The following is a 15,774-nucleotide window of genomic DNA, read 5'->3' as shown; positions in this document are numbered from 1 at the left end:
TTTACTTCTTTATCTCTTTTTTTCAACCAAAAATGCTTTGCTCTGATTAGGGGGTACTTGAATTTAAAAAATGTTCACAGGGGGTACATCACTGAAAAAAAGGTTGAGAACCACTGTTGTAGAGGACGTTAAAGGCAGTGCAGTCACGGCAGCCCTTAATAATGTCGGCCAGGTGAAAGTTGGGAAAAATTCGGGAGAATGGTTGCACCGGTAGATTGTCGGGAGGTGCACTGAAATTCAGGAGTCTCCCGGGAAAATCGTGAGTATTGGCAAGTATGTTGCCAGGGCGGGAAAGCCATTCATAGAAGGTGAATTTATTTAAAAGTGCATGTTAGATTTTTTAAGAAATCTTTTCTTGCGGCTCAGCCTCACCCAGTTTCTGCATCCAGGTAAATTGAGTTTGAGACCCCTGGGATAGACCTACAGTGTGTGATTTTTCTCTCCAAGCATGCAGCTAGTGACATCTACCAGCAGATGGCAGGCTTTCCCTTTTATTCAAAATACATAACTCCAGTGCGTCAAGATGAAAAAAAGATTATTTTGCAAAAGCATTTATCAAAAACATAAAGTATCACTTAAATAGAGCTTGTGCAAAAGCTCTACAAGCTGTAAAATGAATGCGTACAAGAGAAAATTCAAAGAATTTCCAATAATTTGCAACATTTCATGATAGTTTATATAGCAAAAGCTATAGACACAAGTGACATGACTTATAGGTGATGAGATAACAGGAAGGGGTGCTCCATGCCAACCATACAGGGGTTGTTTTGCGTGTGTGAGCGTGCATGTGCGTCAGAAGGCTGCCATAGAATGGGCCTGAACAAAGGTCACATGTTCTACCTTAGATTATCTGTGTGTGATAGGGGAAGGGGAGGGCAGAGAGAGACATAAAATAAACACACACGTTATCAAAGAAACCTTAAGTCTTGCAAAGCAGGTCATACTTGGCGTAGAATCATTATCCTTATGAAACAGCTGAAGTCATCATATCTTCATCTTGAGAAAAAATATGTTGCAACGTTTTATTGTACCGGTAATATGAAAGAACATCATTAAACGTAAGAAAGTACAGTTAACTTGGGCTATATTATAGAAACGTTTGTAAAATAATTAGACCACACCTTCCTCTGTGTCCATGTGAGCGTTCCGACTGGAGAAGACGTCAGCCAACATGTGTTTGGGAATCTCAGAACCACGAACTCTTAGGGTGTAACAGGCGTCCTCCACTTTGCCCAGGCTCTGACGCAGCGTGTGAAGCTTTTTGGAAACCTCATAAGGACCAGTGTTCCCGATGAAGGTGAAACCATCGTGGATCTGGCGCAAGAACTGGCTCAGCTGGAAGGGCGTGTCGATGTCACCATTGCCCACGCTACTAATGCACAGGCGCATCAGCTCTCCCGTCAGGTCTGCTATGCCCAGCAGATAGTCTGACGGCACCACCTGGAAGGTCAGGACCTGAGCTCCCGTTGGCAGTGTGTCAGCAGAGACCTGAGGGTGACACAACTTTTGAAATTGATTTGTTGAGCCTTGGAAAATAAATGACTAATCCATCCAACCATTTTCTACCGCTTATTCCCTTTTGGGGTCGCGGGGGGCGCTGGCGCCTATCTCAGCTACAACCGGGCCGAAGGCGGGGTACACCCTGGACAAGTCGCCACCTCATCACAGGGCCAACACAGATAGACACACAACATTCACACTCACACACTAGGGGCCAAGTTAGTGTTGCCAATCAACCTATCCCCAGGTGCATGTTTTTGGAAGTGGGTGGAAGCCGGAGGGGAACCCACGCATTCACGGGGAGAACATGCAAACTCCACACAGAAAGTTCCCGAACCTGCATTTGAACCCAGGACTGCAGGAACTTCGTATTGTGAGGCGGACGCACTAACCCCTCTGCCATCGTGAAGCCCTATAAATGACTAATAAAAAACACAATTGACACTGAATATTGACGCTATGACATCTATATCACAGTATATATTGCCGCCTCTTGCGATAACGATTTATCACAAAATATTATTTGGCATATAAATGATAACAGAACCCTTTCAAAAACAGTTAAACATGCTCCTACTTTAGCTGCTTAAGGTATGCAACATTTCTATTATTCAATCAATCAATCAATGTTTACTTATATAGCCCTAAATCACTAGTGTCTCAAAGGGCTGCACAAACCACTACGACATCCTCGGTAGGCCCACATAAGGGCAAGGAAAACTCACACCCAGTGGGACATCGGTAACAATAATGACCCAGTGGAACGTCGGTGACAATGATGACTATGAGAACCTTGGAGAGGAGGAAAGCAATGGATGTCGAGCGGGTCTAACATGATATTATTAATCCACTTGTTAATATCTGGTTATGTACTGTGGTAACACGGTTCTATCTACACTTCTGTTAAAATGCACAAAGCACATATTCTTCTACTTTATATTTTTTTTGGGTGCTATTACAAGTTTGGGTATCAATCCACTACCAAGACCGTTACAGGGGCAGTATTGGTCTTACTAATGCGGGTACAGACACTTAACACTTTTAAGATAATTTAATGATTTAATTCTTAAACGCAATTATTAAATTTAATAATATCCTTATTCATAATAAAGTTAATAGTACAAAGTTATTAAACAAAAGCAAAAACTACTTTTGGCTTTTATTTCCTCGGTTTGAAAACAAAAAAAATATTTTGTGACCAAAAAAATATATTGATATAATCACCATAGTAAGAACTATATACTGCTACTATAACTGGTATTGTTACTATCGATATTTGTATTGATCTGCCCACCCCGTTTACATTTAAGCGTTCTGTTGAGCTGTTTGCTATGTCTTTTTTAAATCCTCCTCCGGTGTGTGGTGTAGCATGTTTAGCTATTAGTTTATTTCTGCCATGCAGACAAAGATTACTGACTTAGAAGCGGGTTTGCACTGTCTAGGGATATTAGCAGCTACTGAGCATCTGCATTGTATTGAGGACGCCTTCATTCGCATGTTGCTGTCAAATATTTGGTACACAGCTAGAATGTGTCTTTGCATTATCATGATGTAACAATAGTAATAAAAGCTCTGTCATTGGCAACATTTATACTGTTTATAAGACACAACCCTAATAATACCTAAAAGCACATTAAACAAGTAGCACTACACAATGTTGACCTTCTTCTGTGGTTCGGCTATTTTAAAAAGCATAAACGGTAATTATGTCTTCATTGTTCCAGGACTCAACCAATCATAATATTAGGTGAACATGAATTAAATAATTTCTGACTGAGGCTGGTAGTATAAAAACACATAAACTAATAATGGAGGGACGGCGTGGCGCAGTGGGAGAGTGGCCGTGCGCAAACCGAGGGTCACTGGTTCAAATCCCACCTAGTACCAACCTCGTCACGTCCGTTGTGTCCTGAGCAAGACACTTCACCCTTGCTCCTGATGGGTGCTGGTTGGCGCCTTGCATGGCAGCTCCCTCCATCAGTGTGTGAATGTGTGTGTGAATGGGTAAATGTGGAAGTAGTGTCAAAGCGCTTTGAGTACCTTGAAGGTAGAAAAGCGCTATACAAGTACAACTCATTTATCATTTATCATTTATAACTCATGCACTTTGACTCTGACAGACATACAGTGGAGCAAAAAAGTATTTAGTCAGCCACCGATTGTGCAAGTTCTCCCACTTAAAATGATGACAGAGGTCTGTAATTTTCATCATAGGTACACTTCAACTGTGAGAGACATAATGTGAAAAGAAACCCAGGAATTCACATTGTAGGAATTTTAAAGAATTTATTTGTAAATTATGGTGGAAAATAAGTATTTGGTCAACCATTCAAAGCTCTCACTGATGGAAGGAGGTTTTGGCTCAAAATCACACGATACATGGCCCCATTCATTCTTTCCTTAACACAGATCAATCGTCCTGTCCACTTAGCAGAAAAACAGCCCCAAAGCATGATGTTTCCACCCCCATGCTTCACAGTAGGTATGGTGTTCTTGGGATGCAACTCAGTATTCTTCTTCCTCCAAACACGACGAGTTGAGTTTATACATACCAAAATGGATACATGGATGATACAGCAGAGGATTGGGAGAATGTCATGTGGTCAGATGAAACCAAAATAGAACTTTTTGGTATAAACTCAACTCGTCGTGTTTGGAGGAAGAAGAATACTGAGTTGCATCTCAAAAACACCATACCTACTGTGAAACATGGGGGTGGAAACATCATGCTTTGGGGCTGTTTTTCTGCTAAGTGGACAGGACGATTGATCTGTGTTAAGGAAAGAATGAATGGGGCCATGTACCGTGAGATTTCGAGCCAAAACCTCCTTCCATCAGTGAGAGCTTTGAATGGTTGACCAAATACTTATTTTCTCACCATAATTTACAAATAAATTCTTTAACATTCCTACAATGTGAATTCCTGGATTTTTTTTCACATTCTGTCTCTCACAGTTGAAGTGTACCTATGATGAAAATTACAGACCTCTGTCATCATTTCAAGTGTGAGAACTTGCACAATCGGTGGCTGACTAAATACTTTTTTGCCCCACTGTACTTAAACAATATACAGTATATCCCAGTCTCTACATGCTTCAATGTGAATGAGATTGTTGAAGAGGTCCAGTGCTGAAATGTAAAAAGATAGCAACTTTCTCCCAATCTAACAATGTCTAAAATCACTGTACAAGAACTAACGTGAGGGTACAAAGTGCAAAGATGAAATAATTATAATAATGGATTGGAATCATACAGCGCCTTTCGAGACACTCAAAGCACTTAACACTGAGAATCCCATTATTGAGTACACATTCACATACTGGTGGTGGGAAGCTACGTCTGTCGTCACAGCTGCCCTGGGGCAGACTGACGTTTCCGTCAGTCACTCACTATGCCCTGAGGCCACCACCAAACAGTCATACGGCAGGGTGGGTCTTACCCAAGGACACAACAGGAGTGACTGGGCTGAAACATATGAAGTTGTAATTGTGCCTTAAATTTGAGGTAGCAAAGGAAGATGTCGAGCACAGAAAAAAAATATTGTGTAAGCATCTACACTACATTTTAAAAAGAAGTTAAACTCAAGCGAAAAATACAATTGTTTAAGGGAAACATTAAAGGAGTCAATTCATGATTTTTATTCTATTTTTAAACACTTCTTGTTGGTCTGCATAACATAGATTTTGCTGTAAAGACCTATCTTTACGCCACTTTCTGGCTGCTTCTAAAAACGGTTCATTTTGAGAGGCGGAGTTGTTAAATGCATATGAAGCTCTCCTTCCCACACCCCCTCACGCTGACTATACTTTCGTCACCGCCACACAGCTATGTTTGGTACAGCAGTTGTTTTTTGTTTTACTAAGACTGTATGGAAAATAGACACCGGTGATTGCCACCAGCGATCTAATTTTTTGTTGACTTTCACCACAACACAACATTTCAGATGATATAGCGAGACCAACAGCTCACCGTGGTTCCGTGTCAGCTCAAGAAGGGTAAAGATCACGCGACAGACAGAACATAATGAAGACCAGCCGGGAATTTCTGGTACGATATGATGGCTAAGGTTTTTCACTAACTGGTCCATTGCCGAACACACGAGAAGAAACTCATCCAATAAAAGTAATTTTTAGGAAAATCATTCTCTATTGTGCCAGAGAACGGTGACGCTATTGTCTTACAGTAGAAGGCTAAGCTGGCTCCACAACAAATCGAGCTAATATTTTATAACATATCATTCACACATTTCTAACCTACTGTTATATTTTACCATTTCATTGTCTCTTCCAATGCCATAAATAAGAGTCACTGAGCCCGCAATTAAAAGTAGTTTTTTGGAAAATCTCTGTTTTTGTGAAAGGTTGTGGGTGAAGCAGGACTCTTCTTGGCACACACTCGAAGTGACTTCTTATAAAAGGCACAATACCATGAATCATTAAAGTTAAAAGTAAGCCACTTCTTACTTCAGATGAGACTAAAATTTGTGTAGTGACTTGTGCTGGTTAAAGCAACCAACAACAGAGCTTCATTGGGTTTCTTTGTGGAGATTATGTTGTGGCACAGTTGGATTTGCATAAATCAAAATAGGCTGACTCGCGCAAGGACGTTTGAGTACATTTCTACTGTATGGATAAACCACTGACGTTGAAAGAAGTAGGAAAGAAGGCAATATTGTTTCATAAATATCTATGCAATGCCTCAACAGTTCGATTTAAAATTTTCCGGACTTAAGCAGATCCCTAATACACATAAGCACATACCAATAGGTAAGAAACGTTGGTTTTGCATGATAGGGCCCTTTTATTGTGTTTTGTGCTCAATATAAATGTTCCTTATTATTCAAATTTATGTATAATAGGGCTTAAAAGTGTGACGTGGAAACGCAATGCATCATGGGTCTTACTGCATCGGAATAGCTTCTTTACATTGGGTTTTTATTTACCAAATTCCAAATATGTCATGAACGTGCAGCATCAATAACTGTCACAATGGTTATCGTGATCGCTTGAGGAAAAAAAAAAAGATTTGGTAAAAGATTTGCATTTCCAAAGTGAAAGCAAAGTTGGGAAACTTGGTTAGTGAACAAAGAAACAAGACGAAGAATGCCTGTAATATATCAGCCGTACAAAATGACAAACATCCCAATTAACAAAATCACCTGGAACAAGATAGTGTGTTCACAGCATATTCAGACTGATAAGTTTGAATCAAAGCATGTTTTAGTCTGTTTTACGCGTAGCATTAGTTAGCTGTTGCTTATTAAGTGTTCAATTAAAATAGCTGTGGTGCTGCTTCTAACACCATATAGTGAAAAAGCATGTTTCTGTTTACTTTTAGTCATGACTAAGCACAAAATGAAGACAAAAACAGCCCATTGATTTATTTCGGGGAACCTTGGTTATGAAACGAGGCCGGAAGACCTCACACATCTTGAATACATTAAAGAAGAAAATTGAAGATTACACACAATTTGAACAAAGACTTTGCATTCTGAAATTATTTTCCGCTGTTAAAACGGACTCCGTTGACAAAATATAGACAAGTTTAGTGTCACTTTAACTTGATTCAAATCTCTTGACCATCGGGTGTGCTCATTACTCATATGAGTCAATGCCAATATTTTTTATATTTTTCCAGGCAGCGAGCCTTTAGAATAGAGTACAGTTTGTCTCGGTACTGTCCCTTGTTTTAATTATATTTCGTACAATCCATTTAATTGAGTGCGTTGCCCACTCTCACATTGCAAACAAAGCCTTTATCCAAAAAGTATGCCTACCCAGCCCCCACAATGCATTGCAAAATCACGTGGCATTTCGAGCCCTACAAATACTTCTTTCTGCAGAGCCAGCTCTCTTCCCTCCTCTCTCCCTACCTCTGCACATTCAGCTTTTTTCTCTACGCTCACTCAGGTTTTGACAAAGTGTTACGCATGTGCCAAAAAGGCAACCAATATTAGAACTGGACTGGAATGTATGCTCTGACTGGCTGTTCTATCTCCAATTAAAACGTTTGTTACATTATTCAGGAAGTTTTGTTTACAGCTAATGGAGTCAATAATGTCTGTGGCCGTGATGCTTTATCAATTTGGTTACATGAACATATGATAATATGAAGGATAACATTTTATAAACATTTTGAAGTTGTTTTTGTCCATTTGTATGCAATATAATAGAGATGTAACAATATAAATATGAAAACAATTCATATCTCTGGTATTTTGTATGTATGTTGTATGATGCATGTTGAATGTGCTCAAAAAGCACTTGTACACACTGAAATCTTTTGACCAAGTTATTTAAAAATAAAATAAATTTAAAAAAGACGGTTAAAAACCCCCACTATTTTGCATGTTTTGTGTTTTTAAGCTTCACTGCTAGTGTTTTAATGGCTAAGCTTTTACTGTTTTAAATATTGGTTTGTACTGTAGCACTTTAAGATTTATTTGAATGGAAAAGTGCATAACAAATAAAGCCTATTATTATTATTATTTTAGGTGTTGTGAGTGTGAATGTTGTGAGTCTATCTGTGTTGGCCTGCGATGAAGTGACGACTTGTCCAGGGTGTACGCCGCCTTCCGCCAGAATGCAGCTGAGATAGGCTCCAGCACCCCCGGCGACACCGAATGGGACAAATGGATGGATGGATGGGTTGTGTCCTACCGTGTTCAGTGGTCCATGAACGCACCGTAAAAACACCTTCATCTCTCAAACCTCAATCACTCAGACTAAGGGAGCAGAGCTTGTAGGTTCAATGTGCACAATTAAATAGCTTAGTTGATCAGAGAACAATGTTTCTAAAAGTTTAGGTTAAGGTATGTTGTTTCTTAATTTGGAAAGATGTAAACGTTTCTTGTTTACACGTTAGTATTTATGTTAGCGAGCAGGTGCCAGTCAGTCCGTGAGGTTATCAAAGTGAGGTTATCAATCACAGTGTTTCGATCACTTTATTTTAGAACAGGAATATTAACCGTCGGAAATGTAATCATGGTTATCAATATTACGGTTTATCGTTACATTCTGACAATTTAAAAAGTGATTGAATCCCAAGCCCAAACAGCTAATCATCTGGCACATATGTATTGCTTGTGTGCCAAACTGGGCAAGTGCAAAACAAAAACCTGAATGGGTTTAGAGAAAAAAAAGAGATGAATGCGCAGACAACATTGGTTGAGAGAGAGAAGAGAGGGATAATAGTAAACATGCACACACATTTATTGAGCACAAATACATTTATATTCGCTCAAATAATGTTTTAACTTGAATTTTTTTTTCTTTATCTAAATATAATGTACAGGCTTGCCAAATATATTTTGCTAAACCTACTACCAAAATTAAGGCACAATTTTTAACTCCATACTGGAGCCAGTCAATGGGCTTAGACTGACTGCATGCCAATCCGGGCAGTAAACAACCATTCATTCACATCCACACCTACAAGCAATTCAGAGTCCTAAACAAACTAACATGCATGTTTTAGAAATGTGGGAAGATGCTGGAGGGCCTGGAGAGAAGATGTAAACTCCACACAGACATGACTTGCCTTTCTTATGCAGTGTTAATCTATACGCCATTGATCTGCCACATTCAATTCATTAGCCTTCACATTTCAAATCTATTAAGGAGTGCAACATAAAATTCCACTGATACAAATATACCTTGTCTCCTGTCATGAACACCAGACTGGCGTTGATCTGCTCCAGACTGATGAGGCTGCGATGACGGATGTAGTGCTGGAAGGAGGCAGCTTCCACATACTCCTGGATTCCTGATGCATGAAAGCCACATAAAAATGAATCACTCACTGCTATACAATAGCATCTGAAGCTGCTGCATCGCCTGGCATAATATTGTCAGTGATACAATGTGGCACTGGATTTACACAAAACGCGGAAAAAAAAAACTAAAAAAAAGACAAGAAGCTAGAATGCATATCAAGCCAAGTGTGTGTAAACACTACAGGCTATCTGCAGCGAATAGATCACAGATCAGATAATGATTCAAACCTGTTTCCTGCCACTGTCTTTTGATTGAACAACAGTGGCCATTTTTTGTGGCAGGCTGAGATGACCCCTCATTTGTTTTCTGGCGCTGTCTAAACAACAATCAAATAATCACAGGACGGAAGACTTTGTGTCTGAAGTTTACTTTTGGAGCGGCAATTGAACTTCAAAGAGCTGCTATCTCACTCCAGCTAACTGCACAGCCAGTACAAGGGTGTGCTTCGCCTCTTTTTCGCTCATACTTGCTTTGCGCTCCCTTCATTTGGGTTTCACAAGATGTTGCGACTGAAACATACTCCAATTAGATAATTTTTTTTGCATTGAATTACCATGCAAGAAGGTGAAACAATCACCATATTTTCCTGGGACAGTTTCCGAGAAAAACAGTTAAATGTGCCAGGAATTAAAAAAGCATTAAGTCATTGATGGTGGAAATAACCCAAAAGGGATAAGCGGTAGGAAATGGATGGATGGAATAATCCAGTAATGTTCGTTAACTTGCATGTAATGTATTTTAAAACCCCTAAGCAGTTCTTTGAAAAATGCTTATGTGGCTTTTTCTCTCCAAATGTTGGCTACTGTGACACAATCATTTCCAAAGCTACACTTAACAGGCTTTTCTTAACGTCATCTAATGTACAAAATGTATTCGTCTCGCTAGCAGTTATATTAACAATGCAAGATTGGAGAAATGTGCAAAGATTAGGGGATTACGCACACTTGACATGAGACCAAAAAAACAATAAAATACTTTTAAACAACAAAAGAAGCCATTTGCAGGAATATTTATCATCCCATGAATATGTTGCCATTTTAATGGAAAAGGAAATAAAATGACAAACATGAATTTCATTTGTCAAAGCAAAATGTATTGCTACGTAACACTTAAGTTTAATTATCACACCCCACATGGCTGGCATATTTTGGTCTTGACCCCTGTATGTTTGCAAATTTTCCAGTTAAGTTAATTAAAGTACCAATGATTGTCACACACACACTAGGTGTGGTGAAATGTGTCCTCTGCATTTGACCCATCCATTTGTTCAACCCCTGGGAGTTGAGGGGAGCAGTGAGCCGCACCCGGGAATAATTTTTGGTGATTTAACCCCCAATTCCAACCCTTGATATAGAGTGCCAAGCAGGTAGGTAATGGGTCCCATTTTTGTAGTCTTTGGTATGACTCGTCCAGGGTTTGAACTCACAACCTAACACTCTAACCACAAGGCCACTGAGCAGGTTGCACATTTCTAATAAAATTTTAACAATAAGATGTTGAAAGTGATTGGGTGAAATAAAAGCTTTCTTCGCAGTAAATGTAATCCTGTTGGTAGGTAATTGAAAGTGGGTATTGGGTGGTTAGTTTTGAAATTATTTAAAGCCAGAGCAGGCAAAGTGCCTGTGAAGGCCCTGTTAAAAACCGCAATGTTTGTTATAATTATTATTCTCCCACTTTGGGCACATTTTTGAGGCACTCAGCAGACACGAAAACTTCCCAAATTTTGCACAGATGACCGGTAGTGGTCTAATTGGATATTTCAGAAATCTCGAAACTGAAAATCAAAATTTGGCTCAATAAGCCCCCTTTTAAGTTAGAAAAATTGAGCCTTTGGTTCCAGAATCACATATCGTCAAAAAAACGCTGGAGACGTCCTAAATGACAGGACACACATTTTTTGAGCATTTTTTGGGAAACTGTTGTTATACCCAATCATGGCACCCACCTGTTCCCAATTAGTCTGCATACCTGTGGGATGTTCCAAATAAGTGTTTGATGAGCATTCCTCAACTTTATCAGTATTTATTGCCACCTTTCCCAACTTCTTTGTCACGTGTTGCTGGCATCAAATTCTAAAGTTAATGATAATTATTAAAAAAATGTTTATCAGTTTGAACATCAAATATGTTGTCTTTGTAGCATATTCAACTGAATATGGGTTGAAAATGATTTGCAAATCATTGTATTCCATTTATATTTACATCCAACACAATTTCCCAACTCATATGGAAACGGGGTTTGTAATACAAATCAACTACAGGTTTCCCAAATGTGTTATAATAAATTAAGCATGATGAGTTGAGCATATGTCAGCATGTGGCCCCACTTTTAACTATTTTTTCAAACACTTAGTGCAAACTCTTACTTACAGTAAGTCATTAATTTGACTTTGTAAGTCATTATTTTAGTATCTCAGGTAAGTAGGACTTTTTTGCTTTTACTTAACGGAAAAAATATCGAGATATATATCGTATATCGCCATTCAGTAAATGGAGCGGAAAACACAACCAAAAGTTGTAGGCTTCCTCACGCGACGAAGTCGGCCTATTTCACCACAGTCTGTAGTCTATTGCCTCCCCCAAGCTGTGGTGGCAGTGACGAGGTGGAGACGTGATGGCGACAGGCCAAGTTAGACCGATTCTTACACCCACCCACCTACCCCCTTCCCATGTCCCCTCTACCTGGCGAGTCACCACCTTAACTAACACATTTTCTGGGGGGAAACATTGCTAAGGTCATGTGTACCGCAGCGCATTTTTTGCCTCTTTGTGGTCCAAAATAATCCTTACACTTGCTCTGATCTTCCTGAAAGTTTTGATGGCGGGTCGGGGCGTCGAGTGGGATTTGACCGCAAGTGTTGTGCGTGCCGGCCGACTCGCATAAACCCTGTGGTGCATAGGTGGCGGGGCCCGTTCAACACTGCTCGCAGCTTTAATGTTATTAATATTATCATTATACTTGCACCACTTTGGACGCCTTTTTTGAGGCCCTTAACGTTCAAGAAAAGACCCCAGATTTTGCAGGCGCGTCAGGTATGGTGAAAAACCTTGTATCTTGAGGGTCCTGAAAATGAAACTTTAAAATTTGCTGTCTAGGGCCACCTTTAAAATTAGAAATAAATAGCCCCGCCAACCAGTTTCACATATTGAAACGAAAATTGCTGGAGACGTCTATCATGACGGGACGGACAAAAGTCTCAAAAAGGGGTTGTACTTTAACGAACTCCTCCTCTGCACTTTGAACAAACGAGTCGTGGTTAAAATTACAGACACTACACAAATAGTTGATGATATATTGCGAACACTTTGCTCCGAAGGTTTTTCTGCCATTTTTTGACAAAAAAAGGGTCATACTTTAGCAAACTCCTCTAACGGACTTTTCCCGATTAAGTCCCGGTTAAAATTATAAGTACTACACATTGAGGTGATGATAAATTGCCAACAGATTTTGCTTACGCCATAAAATGTGGTCATGGTCTGGCGCCAAAATTGGCTTGGATGGCTTTTGGCCTTTCTACATGAGACGCTAAGAACAAAGTTCCACAAAGTCAGTTTTTCATCCTAACTGGTATAAATGTTGATGATGACCCCCTGAAGTGCCCGATGGCTCAATACCTGTTCGAATCTATTTGTAGTGGGCGGGGCCTGACAGCAAAGTCTGCCCCATACCATCACCATTCTTACTGCCATTATTGCACTTTTGGAGATCATAGACTTATACAAAATAATGTCAATGATAAATTGTTGCAGTTTACTTCTTCTTATGACATGATGTGGGTGTGGCATCGCGCCAAACTTTGATCTAATGGCTGACCATAAAACACGAAACGTTAATAACCCGGCTCCACAAGTTCAGATCTTCGTCATAATTCGTACAAATGTTGATGGTATCCTGAAATGCCCGATAGGTCAGAACTTGTTCATAGCTATTCGAAGTGGGCGCAGCCTGATGGCGAATTCTGTCCGCAGCGCCCCCTGCAATCCCAAAAGAGAATAAGCGGTAGAAAATGGATGGATGGATGGACCATTACCAATGAAACTGTCATTACTTCATTTTAGATGATTGGTTCTTCAACTGAACTGACGTTAGGTTTTAAAGTCGGGGTCTGACCCTGCCTTGATTTAATGTCACTCTACCAGCTTCACCTTGTGGTGAAAAATTATAACTGTTGTAACTTTCTTACATATGCTCCAATCTTCCTGAAATTTCTGATGGTGGCTTACGGTAATGGATGGAAGGCAACTGCATTGCAGCTGCGGTGCCAAAATCGCCCCCTTGTGGTGGAAAATCACAACAGTCTAACTTCCTTCGACATGCTCCGATTTTCCTGAACTTTTTGATGGTACGTTGTGGTGAAGGGTAAACTGCATGACAACTGTGGCGCATTTATCACTCCCTGGTAGTGAAAACGTATAACTCTCACAACTTATGTCAACATTCTCCAATCTTCCGGAATTCTTTTATGGTTGGTCGGGTTGTTGTGTGGGACGCATCTGCATACAGTAACTACAGCGGAGTCTTTATCACACCTTAGTGGTGAAAAAGTATAACTGTAATAACTTCTGTCCATATTCTCCAATCTTCCCACATTTTTTATGGTGGGTCCAGGTGTTCCGCGGGACCAAACAGTTTGACTACTGCAGGGCCTTTTTTGCCCCATTATGGTAAGAAATTATAATGCTCATAACGTCCATCCACATGCTCCAAACTTCCCTAAAATGTTTATGGTGGGTCAGGCTGTTGTGTGGGAGGCTACAGGTGGGTCAGGCTGTTGTGTGAGAGGCTACAGCATAACTACTACGGCACCTTTATCGCCCACTAGTGGTGAAAAAGCATTAATCTCATAACTTTCGTCCCCATTGTCCAATCTTCCCGAAATGTTTTATGGTGGGTCCAGGTGTTGGGTGGGACCTAAGAGCATGACTACAGCAGTGCCTTTGTTGCCCCTTATTGTAAGAAATTAAAAATGCCCATAAAGTCTGTCCACATGCTCCAATCCCCCCAAATGTTTTTATGGTGGGTTGGGGAGTTGTGTTGGAAACTTACGCATAACTACTATGGCGCCTTTATTGGCCCGTCATGGTGAAAATTTATAACTCCCATAACTTCAGTCCCAATGCTCCAATCTTCCCAAAAAGGTTTATGGTGGGTCAGGCCATTTGGTGGGACACAACTGCACAACTACTACGGCGCCTTTATCGATCTCTGCAGGTGAAAAATTATAACTCTCAAAACTTCAGTCCACCTGCTCAAATCTTAACAAACTTTGTTATGGTGGGTCGGGGTGTTGGGTGGGACCTAACAGCATGAATACTGCAATGGCATTTTATTGCCCCATTGTGGTGAAGATTATAACTCACACAACATCCTTCCACTTGCTCCAATCTTACCAAATTTTCTGATAGTGGGTCAGGGTGTTTGGTGGGACCCAAATACATAACTACTAGAGGTGAAGAATTAAAACTCTCATTACTTCGTTACTCATGCTCAGATCTCCCTAAAAGTTTTAATGGCAGGTCAGGTTGTCGGGTGTGACTTGACTGCAAGTGTCATGCGCGCGGGTGGACTCGCATGAACCCCACGGCGCAAGGTGGGCGAGGGACTGTTAAACGCTGCTCGCAGCTTTAATTATTGTTTTTTGTAGATGTGTACTGTATTTTGTATATTACATGTCGATGTATATTAGGTGCGGGTCCCTATCCATAAGCTCTACGCTTCCAGGGATTCCCTTTTTACAAAATTGAATCTGATATTAACAATACAAATAATACTGTAATGTAATGATTACGTTGGTAAAATATATATATATTTTTTTAATTGTCCATTGTAAATTGCACTATTTAAAGGCCTACTGAAATGAGGTTTTCTTATTCAAACGGGGATAGCAGGTCCTTTCTATGTGTCATACTTGATCATTTCGCGATATTGCCATATTTTTGCTGGAAGGATTTAGTAGAGAACATCGACGATAAAGTTCGCAACTTTTAGTCGCTAATAAAAAAGCCTTGCCTGTACCGGAAGTAGCAGACGATGTGCGCGTGACGTCACTGATTGTAGGGCTCCTCACATCCTCACATTGTTTACAATCATAGCCACTAGCAGCTAGAGCGACTCGGAGCGAGAAAGCCACAATTTCCCCATTAATTTGAGCGAGGATGAAAGATTCGTGGATGAGGATAATGAGAGTGAAGGACTAGAGAAAAATAAAAAAGGAAAAAAAAAAGGCAAGAGCAATGAGAACGATAAATAAATGATAATAAATGGGTTGTACTTGTATAGCGCTTTTCTACCTTCAAGGTACTCAAAGCGCTTTGACACTACTTCCACATTTACCCATTCACACACACACTCACACACTGATGGAGGGAGCTGCCATGCAAGGCGCCAACCAGCACCCATCAGGAGCAAGGGTGAAGTGTCTTGCTCAGGACACAACGGACGTGACGAGGTTGGTTCTAGGTGGGATTTGAATATGTGACCCTCGGGTTGCGCACGGCCA

At 40.3% G+C, this 15,774-nt stretch overlaps 1 protein-coding gene across 2 annotated transcripts in view; it reads right to left on the bottom strand.

Annotated features, from left to right (window-relative positions):
* Positions 1-475: 475 nt before the first annotated feature.
* tsnax (translin-associated factor X) overlaps positions 476-15,774 on the bottom strand; it is a 32,595-nt gene continuing 17,296 nt past the window's right edge. Inside the window, exons 5-6 of one of the 2 annotated variants that reach the window (XM_061910651.1) lie at positions 9,155-9,264; positions 476-1,488 (exon numbers count right to left, since the gene is read on the bottom strand). In XM_061910651.1, coding sequence (XP_061766635.1) covers positions 1,111-1,488; positions 9,155-9,264 — 488 coding nt within the window. In that variant the 3' untranslated portion in view covers positions 476-1,110. Of the gene's footprint in view, positions 1,489-1,550; positions 1,923-9,154; positions 9,265-15,774 lie in introns of those variants that run through there. The other variant, XM_061910652.1, reaches the window with a different exon arrangement.

This window comes from Nerophis ophidion, linkage group LG09 (genome assembly GCF_033978795.1).
Source record: "Nerophis ophidion isolate RoL-2023_Sa linkage group LG09, RoL_Noph_v1.0, whole genome shotgun sequence".
In the NCBI taxonomy this organism is placed as follows: domain Eukaryota; kingdom Metazoa; phylum Chordata; class Actinopteri; order Syngnathiformes; family Syngnathidae; genus Nerophis; species Nerophis ophidion.
Note: the sequence above shows the minus strand (reverse complement) of the source record. Positions and strands in the feature narration are given on the sequence as shown.